This window comes from Podarcis tiliguerta (genome assembly GCF_965153285.1).
Source record: "Podarcis tiliguerta genome assembly, chromosome: 9".
Classification (NCBI taxonomy): Eukaryota; Metazoa; Chordata; class Lepidosauria; order Squamata; family Lacertidae; genus Podarcis; species Podarcis tiliguerta.
The window spans coordinates 25,334,667-25,346,241 of record NC_139542.1 but is presented as its reverse complement, the minus strand read 5'-3'; the positions used below and the strand labels follow the sequence as shown (position 1 = coordinate 25,346,241).

Below are 11,575 nucleotides of genomic sequence, written 5' to 3'. Positions count from 1 at the left end.
TCTTTGCTCTCAGGTGAAACTGAAAAGGTCTGGAGAAAATCTTGTAAGTTTCACCTACGCTACCCCTGCATTTTCCCGTGTTACCGTTTTCTTCCAGCTGCTCCCAGGAGGATATCAGAAGTGTCTGCTTTTCTTTTCAGTGTATGTGCACCAGCGTTGGTGGCACAGCAATGCTTTAATTTTTGTTAATGAAGAAACTGATATGGTATCATTGGTGCTGGAAAGATAAAGGAAGTGGCTTGTGATAGAAAGATACCTAAGGTAACAGAAGAGCAGTATGGACCAGCATCTCAGGATGCAGTGTGGGCCAGTAAGGAGATGGAAAGTGGTCTGTTTCTCCATGAACTGGAGGTGGCACTGTGACATTTAAAGAGAAAAATCTTAATTTGTGGACATGATGCACACTAGGTGGGAACATTTGCCACCTGAAAATGGGAAGATGATTTTGCCCCGCATAGCAATTCCCTCCTTTTTCACCGGCAGCCTCAGTTAACTGCCCTGCTTTCCATTGCAATGTCTGGGTGGACTTGGCCAATCTTAACATTTGCTGTCCAACTCGGAGCACCCATTTCTTGTCTACCTCAACTGTCTCAACCAATGGTCTCCAAGTCTTGCTCAAGGAACCTTCCTTCACCTTTGGTCACACCTCAGTTGACTTTTTAAAGAGAATGCGATGGACATGAGTATAACTTGCCTAAAACTAAGAAGAAACAGAGTTGTGTATTTCATCACAGCTTCCCCCAATAATTAAAGAAACTTCTCTAACCTTTCTCAACTTGGACTTACGTTCAGTCTCATTCTCCAGTGGGATCACTTTTAGTATTTTTACATTGTCCCCCCGGCGCTATTTCTTTTTTCCTACTTCCTCTCCTTGATTCTTTTTATCCTGCTCTCTCATCCACTTTATTCCTCTTCTTAAAAAAGATAATACTAATAATAATACTAGAAAATGGTGGGTGCTGCTGCCAGTGCCCATACCAGGAAAATGAGGGACACAGAAGGACAAATTTTATTTAGACATGAGCCAGTTGTGTCCCACAGGTTACGATCTTGCAAAGAAAAATAATAGTATGCATTAAGGACAGGAGTCGAGCAATTGGGGAGGCAGTGGGGATGGCTGTTTCCTTGTAGGGGGGGCGATTTCCGCCCTCTGGCACTGTCCATGGCTCTTGCTGGTGTGCTTGAAGTGTGCCCTAAGTCTGGCTCTCAAAACACCCACCAGCTGAAGAAAAGTGGGCTACCTCCAGGTAGGCAGTCACCGAAGACCACATCAGCACAGCCCCATGTCGTTATGTGAAGTGTGACTTTTTGGATGACGTCGAAAGGGGAAAGCTATTTACGAGTGTTTCAGTGGAAACCAATTAATAAAGAGCTTTTAAAGAGCACATTAACACTTAGAACCCTGGAACGAGATCAACACGCCCCTTCAGGTCTTTGTAAAACTTTTAACAGCGGCATGGCACTTTCGCCTGCTCCCTTTGGATTTGGATAGCTTTCGCTTTCGAGCAAGGAAGTCAGCTTGTAAACGCAACCTTAGCTTCTAATTTGGACGGCATGTGAAAAGTACCCATTTTTCACGTAACCACCTGCGCGGGGTGGAGAGACTTGTCCTTGCCCTTACCTGCGCCTCCAACTACACCCCCCCAACAGCTGGAAAAGGGGGACTTGGTTACCTTTCTGCCTGAAAGGCAAACCCGGAAAGGGTGTTGATGGGGCGAAATCCTGATTTCAAAAATGCAACTCCTCCTCAATTCCACCTGCTCTGCTTTTGGTTCAGAACATCCGAACAAGCCTGCTCGGGATGGCGCAAGCCACCTCCCGCACCCCGTCTCTGATGCTGAGGTGGGCAGAGCAGGGCGCCTCTTGCGAGCCGCCCCTTCGGGGTCTGAGGAGTCAGCAAAGGGGAGGCTGAAGCCTTTGCGGGACGCCCTTCCTCTGACTCCCCCGCCCGCCCCCCCACCCGGCCTAATGAGCTGCTGAAAGGGAGCAGGTTCCAGCGCGCGTGGCTAGCGGGACTCTGCGATTGGCCAGCTGCGCCTCGCGACCCCCATTCATTAATAAATTAGCGGCACGCTCCAGCCGAGCGCAAGGCACCAATCGCACCCCAGAGCCGTCGGGGCTGCGCCACACACTTGCGAGGGATCAGATGAAAGCGAGAGGGAAGGAGGGGAGGGGTCGGTGGGGTGGGTGGGTGGCAAGGGGGCTTGACGCGGAGGGAGGGGAAGAGAAGCAACCTCCTAACCAACCCCCCAAAAGAGAGAGAGAGAGAGAGGGAGAGAAAGAAAAAAAGAGAGATGAGTGATGATAATGAAATGAAAAGAAAGACTCGACCTGGGGAGAGAGGGGGGGGGGGAGGAAGAGCCGAGGAGGCCCTGGGGGTAGATTTGATTGTTGTCCGGGGGGTATATAAGGGGTTTTAAGGAGAGTCGTGTGCCAGACGCACAGCCACGGAAACACAAGCAGCTTCGCTTTAACTGGAGGCGAGGGGCGCGTGCCAGCAGCTCGCCCCGTCGGGCTTGCCTTGTCTCTTGCGCACGCACACGCGATCAGCAACACCAAACTCTCTCCCCCCCTCCTTCCGTCACACCGGCAAAGGGGTCTGGAGCCACCCCAGCGCCCGGCAACAGTGGGACCCTCTCCAGCAAGCAGGGAGGGGAGCGGCGCGGGGCCAAACCCGGGCTGCAGCTTTTGCACCGAGGGGGCGGTGCGAAAAAAAAAGGAGAGCGCGAGAGACGAGCGACCCGACGCATTCCCTGGCAAAAACAAAAACAAACCCCAAACAAACTCTACGCAGCGCGCAGCAAAATCCGACCGCCTCTAGAAGGAGAGCCAAGTAAGTCTCCGATTCTCTCGCTGCGCGCTTGGATAGAAGCTGGGATGCATTTTGTTGGGGTTGTGAATTGACTGGGGTTTTTGTTTTTTTGTTTTTTGAGTTGCCGGCGAAAGTCCAGCTAAATTGGCCAAGCGCAATCGCAGGGGCCGCTCCCCGCCTCCCACCCATTAGCACTTAGATGGGGAGGCAGCGGGGGTCCTTTCCTTCTTCCAATAAAGTCTGTCTGGGTTTCGCTTTCCTTAGTCCGCTGTTGGCACTTTGACACCCAAACGCGGGGAACAAATCAGAGGGGTCGTTTAAAGCCCCTTAAGTGCTCTACAGAAGTTTACGGGGCTTTGCTAGAAAGAGGGGTACAGGCCATATCCGTTCATCAGGAATGGGCGGTGAGTCCCATCTCTCCATCTCTGTCCGCCTAGTTTGTTCCGGATGGCGCGGTAGCTTAGTTGCTAGAGCATGAGATCCTAAATCCCACAATACAACGTTGGAGCAAAAGACTGGGCATGGCAGGGGGTTGGACGCTATGGTCCCTATCGACTTGAAAGGGCCCGTTTCTGGGCATGAGCAGGAAGTAAAGAGTTACGTAGTGTGAGGCGCCGTCAACTTTTCCGGCTTGTCAAGCGCTCAGCACGTGGAGTTGGAGAGACTAACTGGCAAGCGAGCGCCTCCGCGCGCCTCTTCTCCGGCCAGAGGCTCCAGGGAGATGGACGCAGCGGACGCGGCAGAGCTGTTTTATTTTAGTACATTAATTGTTATTATTACAGGATGAAATTTGTATACCGCCTTCATCCTCAGAGCTCAAGGCGGTTCACAACACAATCCAACTCTGCTATATAGGGTGGGCGGAGCGGGCAGCCTTGCCAGGGTCGTCAGGTTCATTTCGCTGATCTGACCGCTTCTCTTCTTGCCTCTTCTTCCTTCCAGGATGTTTGTGAAGCCGGAAAACCTGGAACTGAAGGAGGAGGAAGCGCTGCTGCTTGGAGCCCGCTCGCCGCCCGCCTCCTCCTCTTCTTCCTCTTCCTCCTCCTCCTCCTCTCTGACGCAGTTCTCGTCCGGCTCCGAAGGGGAGGACGAGGAGGAGGAAGAGGCGTCCCAGCCCCTCTCGCCCTCGGGGCCGGCGGAGGGCGTCCCCGGAGCGGCTTCCGAGCTGGCTCACCTGCGCCACCTGGGCCTGAGACGCCACGACTGCAAGCGGCGCTCGACGGGCCGGGCCCGGAGCGGCTCGCGGGCAACCAAGACGGTGGAGACCGTGCAGCGCCTGAAGAAGAGCCGGCGCCTGAAGGCCAACAACCGCGAGCGCAACCGCATGCACAACTTGAACTCGGCACTGGACGCCTTGCGCGAGGTGCTGCCCACCTTCCCCGAGGACGCCAAGCTCACCAAAATCGAAACGCTTCGCTTCGCGCACAACTACATCTGGGCGCTCAGCGAGACGCTCCGTCTAGCCGACCATGGCGTCGGCGGCGTCGGTGGGGCGGCCGTGGCGGCAGCGGCGGCCGCCTTCTCGGAGGCGGTGCTGGGCAGCGCCGACGGCAGCCCTTCGCCAGCCTCGTCCTGGAGCTGCACCACCAGCCCGGCCCCGTCGGCTGCCTCCTCTTCTTCTTCGACGTACAGCTGCACTCTGTCCCCCTGCAGCCCTGGGGGCAGCTCCGCCTCGGAGCTGGACTACTGGCAGCCGGGCAAGCAGCGCTACGCGCTGTCCAGGGACCTCATCTGACGCCCCAAGGTTATCCTCGCTCTCGCCCGGCCTCCCGGTCAATGCTTGACGCTGAACTGTCGCCGTCGAGCGCGGCGCGCAGGCGCCCGCTCACCAAACAAGGACCGAGGGATTTGGGCGCGATCCCGGGGAGAGTTCGGCCCCTCGGGCTTCCCGGAGAGACGTGAATGTCTTGGGTCTGTCCTCTCCTCCCTTTCGCCATGCCAGCTCCGCGTTGGCCGTGCCTGGCGCGGCATCTGCCGGCTTCCCATCGCCCGCCTGGAGGCTGTGGGAATTTCACCTGTCAAACCAAACTTTCTCTTTCTGATGTGCACTTTCCCACATTGGCCAGGCACAATGTCTTTTGTCCTTCGCCTTCTCCCTCTGACACACTCACGCGCTCCCTCTCTCAGACGCACACATTTCTCCTTCCTCGACGCCCCCATTCCCCATTTTGCCATCTGTCTCTCCGATGATTTATCGGAAATGGCTGGATGGAAAAAGGAGAAAAAGAAAGTTTTGGGCTCTGTTTTTGTTTGTTTGTTTGTAGATCGGGTGAGAAGTCATTGTATAATTTGTAGGTTTTTGTCACGACTGAATGCAAGCGTGGAAATTTAGGCGGAACTCTTTATTATAAGGGTTTGTGGGGGGGTATAGAGGTGGGGGTCGGAGTGGGGTGGGCGCTGAACCAGGAGGGGAGACTGGCTCATGTATTATTTATCTTCTCGACCCTTTAGGGGGAGAGGAACTCCTCCGTCCTTTCACCAGTTTACAAAAAAATCTCAGCAGACTGTGAAAATCCCAGCAGACACGGAGCATTACCCGCAATCAACCACCCACGTGTTTGTTTCTATTTATTACAAAGGAAAAGATTTCATGGGGGAGGGGGGGAGACGTATTTTCCCCCTGTATATTTCAGAGTTTATTCTAGTATGTATTTACATTTCTCAGAGCAAGGACATCCTTCTTGAAAGGAAACAGATATATAAATAAAGTATATAATTTTCATAAGATGTGCTTGGTGGTGATCCATGACTTTATTTCTTGCAGTTGCATTTTAATTTCTCAGTTACTGGTTACCCTAAGTAGATATTCACCTAAGGCTGCTTAGCAAATCAGATTTAACATGAACCAGAAAGTAATTCCTACCTTTCAGAATGGGATTTGGCATGAACTGGGTCAGGCTGTATTAATACTATTTATCTGCTTGGCTAAAGGAGAGAAAGCAAGATGTGTGTCCCTTTAAAAAGCCAGTAGCAAAACTTTCTCTGATGCACCTCAGGAGATCTGGTTTGTACCACAAACAGCATAAATAAGGAAGTTTATGCACACATGCCTAAAACACACACACACACACACTGAGTGAACATAAGAGCCACTCTTTGAAAAATCACACATCCAGACTCACAAACCAGTTCAGCTGGATAACTTGGATTCCAGCTGACCCACCTCCATAAGAAAGATGAACTATTGAGAAATATGCCAATTCTACACCAATGGAAGTCAATCTAATGATTATTCACTGCAATGGGTTTAAAATGGTTTACGTCCAAGTGGTTGTGGCTTTTTGACGTTAAGGATCGAGAAGCTGTTCCTAATGTGGTTCATTGGTCCCTGAAAGGGGCCTAACGCCAGAGTTAAAGCACTGTAACTGAGATATATGTTTATTTGTTTTAATAAAAATATTACTGGCCCGCCCTTCTTCTTGACTAGCAGGCCTGCTGGCCTAATTAGATCCTGTCCAGATTCTAGGGCTGTCCTACAGTATAGACTAGCTGTATACCGAAGATGCTGCTATAAATCGGGGGCTTGTGCTCCTCTGTATATGGAGACTAGGCCAGGCTGTGGTCAATGTGCAGGTGGCCTCTTTCTAGCCACTACTGCACCATGAATTGCTGTGTCTGTGTGGCTCTCCGTCTCCCTCATCATCATCACATCCATGGATGACTCTGTGTAGAAGCACTCCCCCCCATCACTTTCCACCTAGTTTCTATGCTTGTGTGTGTACACTGTATAGCAGGATGAGTTACAACACACCAAGACCCAGTGGCAGTCACCTGGGGGTAAGTCCCATTAGAACCAACCGAATTATTAGGCTGCAGTGTCAGCAGGCAATCATATGTCACAAGGCAATAGCTTCAGCCCCATTGCTAACACATTTACAGTTCTAGGAAGTAAACCTAATTGATGCCTACTCTTAATGCAATTGTACATATACCCATTCAGAAGTTGCATTTAATTCAGTGGGACTTCAGGGTATGTACAGAGCTGCAGCATTGTTTGTTCATTTATGTTTCACATTTATATCCTACTTTTCTTTCAAGAAGCTGAAGGGGGTGTGGATGGTTTTCTCCCTTCCCATACCCTATCTTCACAACAACCCTGGAAGGTAGGCTAGGCTGGCAGTTGGTGATTATCCGAAGGCGAGCTTCATGGCTGAGTGGGGATTTGAACCCAGGGCTCTCAGGTCCTAGTCCAGCACTCTAACTACAACATCACACTGCACTATATTTGCAGAGCAGCACATTGGCACCCCAGTTCCGGGACAAGTCGAAGCACATCGATCCAAGGGTCCAAATTATTTTGGCATCTGAGGTGGAAAAACCCACAAACACCTCTCCCCCTGCCTGGTAGGAGAAAAAAACACACCAACACTTAAATAAGTTGTTTCCCTTTCATGACAATCCAAATTTTCAGAGGGCTGCCTCACTCCGCTTAACAGCAGGGCGTGTGTGTATATGTGTATGTTTACACAACCTCAGATCATATTAACTTCGGGGAATTCTACGTTGAGGTCTTCAGAACGTCTGAAAAGGGCCCATCGCGTGTTGCCACCGGCTGGGAACAAAGGAGTGAGAGTGATGCGTTTCGTCGATTGGTCCCTACGTGTTAATCTGGTGCCAATCAGAAAGCTGCTCCAAGCCAGGGGAGAAGGAGAAACAGAGAGAAAGGCAGGGAGCTCGCTGCCTCCCTTCGTTCAGCTTTATCCCTTCTGAATGGGCTGAGTGACAATTGGCAGACGCGGATCCTGGGCGCCTTGTCCCCGCACGCGAGTCCTGCCGAGGGCGAACCGCCCCTCGCTCCAGGCAGCAGACTGACAGAGCGGGATTGCAGCACACACCGTCTCTCTCTCTCTCTCTCTCTCTCTCTCTCTCTCTCTCTCTCTCTCTCTCTCTCTCTCTCTCTCCAATACCCCAGACCAAATGACTAGACGGCAGAAGGACAGTGACAGAACCACCAATTCCAAGGGAAAGCCGGATCGGTGGGACAAAAGGAGACCGACCTGAATCCCAAGCTTCCCTTTACAACCAAGTCCTCGCAGGGCGGTTTCACGTGTGGACGACCCTTGTCAATACAACCCTACACGTGTCTACTCCCTCTTTTCCTCTGTTTTGTGAGCGTGCCTGGGGCAGGTGTTGTTGCTTAGTCGTTTAGTCGTGTCCGACTCTTCGTGACCCCATGGACCAGAGCACGCAAGGTAGTCCTGTCTTCCACTGCCTCCCACAGTGGTCAAACTCATGCTGGTAGCTTCGACAACACTGTATAACTCGTCCTCTGTCGTCCGCTTCTCCTTGTGCCCTCCATCTTTCCCAACATCAGGGTCTTTTCCAGGGAATCTTCTCTTCTCAGGAGGGTGCCAAATTATTGGAGCCTCAGCTTCAGGATCTGTCCTTCCAGTGAGCACTCAGGGCTGATTTCCTTAAGAATGGAGCGGTTTGATCTTCTTGCAGTCCTGGGACTCTCAAGAGTCCAGCACCATTATTCAAAAGCATCCGTTCTTTGGCGATCAGCCTTCTTTATGGTCCAGCTCTCACTTCCATACATCACTACTGGGAAAACCATAGCTTTAACTATACGGACCTTTGTTGGCAAGGTGACGTCTCTGCCTGGGGCAGCTATGGCATTGGAGTTACAGATTGAGCTGAGTCACTGAGGCACCAAGTCTAGGTGAGGAGGAGTGGCCGACCAAGACATTCTACTGCCAGAGGCAAAAGGTGACTGAGCACTTCTATGTGCAGAAGCAGACTAGAGTGGCAGATAAATCTTAGTTTAACTCTCCTGAGAGGACTGCAGCCTTTACAGCTTTAGAGGGCAGCAGGCTTGCTCAATGGGCACAGGGCTGCGTGAGACACAAGGCTCTGCCCTCAAGTACTTAACTGCCCTGCCCTTCAGCAGCATTAATTGGAGAGGGGTAGGTCTTGGTAGTGGATGATGGGGATTGTCAAACATGCACATGAATGAATGCAGCTAGTGTAATTTTTATTTTAATCAGTGAATTCATTTATCAAGAACCAATGGGACAAGCGATTTTGATTTTAAGTAGTAGTGAATTAATTTATCAAGAATCAACAGGACAAGCGACTTACGACTTATTTATTTGCAAAAGTTTATTTATTTATACCGCCCTCTTGCAAAACCTCAGGGGAGTGCACGAGACGTCAAAAACGTCTGAGAGCTGTAGGAAGCAAGCATTAAAATGACTGGCCACTCTAGGGACATTTTAGACTCTCAATGGGGCATATTATTTCAGCTGATTTCAGCGGGAACTGAGCACAAAGTGAAATAAGTGAAAAGATCCAACCTATTGTGCTGTTGTCACTGGAAAGCCCACTGTAGGAGTATTGGACAACAACTAAGTTGTGCTTGTTGCAGAATGTATAGAAATGGCTTTTTTGCATTCTCCTGGAAGCCACCCAGAGCGGCCAGGGAAACCCAGCCAGAAGGGCGAGGTATAAATGATAAAATTATTGTTGTTATTATTATTATGACTTATTCACACATTATGCCACATACCTGCTTAATCTGATGTGTGGTTAACCTTTCTTTAATAGTCTGCAAGAGGAGACAATAAAAAAGGGGAGTTTACCCCAAAGTAGTATGGTTCTCTATAAGGGGCTCCTATTTTCGATACAATGATGTTGCAGAAAGGTCCCTTCTCATATGGTTTTCTCAGTTTGGCCTAGCCTGATTTCTTTCTTTTTCTCTTGCATGGACCACACATCGATCATTGCCACTACATCATCACAACCACCTCCCTTCACATTTCCCCCTTTCCCCCTCACATGCCTGTTCTACACCAGGGTCTTCTGCTTTCTAACTTCTGGGCATCAGCACCTGGAAATCTTTATTCAGCAGCCAATTCTTGAGTAGCCATATTAATTAAATAAAATGTGCAGCTCATGCATCTAGTAATCTACTGGATTGGGACCCAAGAGTATAAAGTTCAATGAAAGAAAGAAAGAAAGAAAGAAAGAAAGAAAGAAAGAAAGAAAGAAAGAGAAAGATGTGTGAAAAGAGAATTAGTGAAATTAGGTTAGTCCAGTTAAAAAATACCAACCCTTTTTGAGCCTTGGGCTAGAAGTGATCGGATCTATTGTTTCCCACCCTAGCAGGGGGTTTATTGTGTGATAAATAATTCTCTCCTCACCCAACCCTTTTAAAAGTGCATATTTGCATAATCACTGCTTTGATGTGAGCAGCAATCTAAAGCTGAGACCCAGAATGGACAAAACAAGAGCCAATCTTTCACTACCCTGACAGCGTGTGGACCTGTGTGTCAGGACCAGCTTTACACACTGCCTTTAAAACAACCATGCTATCCCTTTTAATGATTAAACCCTGAGAATGCTAAGGGGAGATGTGGAGGGGTCTCTTCGTCTCTGTCTCTCTCCTAAGATGAGACATGATTGTCCTCTGTTTCACCTTCAAGTGGACACTGAAAAAAGGACTTTCAGCTGGTGTCTGACTGCGTATCTTGCAAAATGCAAAAATGGAATCATGAATTCAGGCAGCTATGAATTAAAGGATTTGAGCAGAATTCTGTATTACACGTAAGCACATCTAAGCCCTATAACATTCATGGGATTTAAGCACTTTGAGCTATATTCTGATTTCTGTATTTTGTCTGGGAGGTGGAACATCCAAGACCACTGTTGGTTGCATCCATTCAACAGAACCTTCCATTTTTGCTCTTCCTCTCCTCACTCCATGTGTGTACCCCAAATCCATTTGGGGGGCATGCAGGGAGAGAAGAGGAAGGAGAAACAACACTGCACAAGCAGAAGTCCTTCCACAAATGGGGCAACATCACTGGACGCAACCCCATGCCTTCTTAGATGCCTTCTGCTTGACTCCAGCATGGACTTCCCTAGGTAACAACAAACCATTATCAATGAATAAGCAGGAAGTTTCAAAGATGGGTTTTTCTTCAGACAAATCTGTGGCCTGTTATTGCTCACTGAAGTGCAACTGTTCCCTTTCTTCATTATCCTCACTGATTTTGCAATATGTAAATATAATCAAATGACATTGATTAATGTTAGATGATTAATTGGTTAGGATTCAGATGTTTATTTAATTGATCAACAGCTCTTCCTCCTCATCTCTTCTCCCTTCTGTAGCGCCTTAGAGTGTTCAAAGCACTTTATAAAGTGTTCTGAGTAGGGGGCAAGGTTAGTCCATATGCCCCAACCCCTTCTAATTCCTGGATCCAGCAACATTTAAAATGTAATGGAGGATTCAATTTGTGGAATAGCCAGGCCAACTTCTTGGTGAGGTAATGACCACCAAGTATGGATCATTAAGGTAACAAAGGAAGTGGCTTTGTGCTAGAGAGAAAATGGTTGCGCTTGTAGTTAGAAGGACAAAAGCCAGAGTTGATTAGTGTATGAGCTAGAAGCTAGAAGCAGGCTGCAGGTAGAAGCCTGAGAAGGAGAGACATGCTTGATTTCTGCTTGAATCCAAGGCTATGGCTATGGGAGAGGAATGGCATTCTGGGGTGTAAATGCTGTGATCCCCTCCACCATAGGCTCAGGTTGTACAGATATGCAAATAAACCTAAAGATACAACAGTCTACAACTGTCCCTTGTTCTGGGTAAGAGCCTAGAATCCCAGGACTCTCGCAACGCTTGGAGATTGGGATAGTGTGCAACAATACATTATTTCAGTAACTGCTGCAAGAAATCTGAAAAGGTTGAGTAAATAGTATTGATCTTCTGATTGAGAACCAGTGTGATTAAAAGTTGGACTAGGACCTGGCAGACGAGAC

The 11,575-nt window shown here is 49.2% G+C and overlaps 1 protein-coding gene across 1 annotated transcript; it reads left to right on the top strand.

The window, feature by feature from the left end:
- Positions 1–2,221: 2,221 nt before the first annotated feature.
- NEUROG2 (neurogenin 2) lies at positions 2,222–4,702 on the top strand. Its single transcript, XM_083457600.1, has 2 exons — positions 2,222–2,833; positions 3,755–4,702. The coding sequence occupies exon 2, from the start codon at positions 3,756–3,758 to the stop codon at positions 4,545–4,547; it is 792 nt and encodes a 263-aa protein (XP_083313726.1). The 5' UTR covers positions 2,222–2,833; position 3,755; the 3' UTR covers positions 4,548–4,702.
- Positions 4,703–11,575: the final 6,873 nt, after the last annotated feature.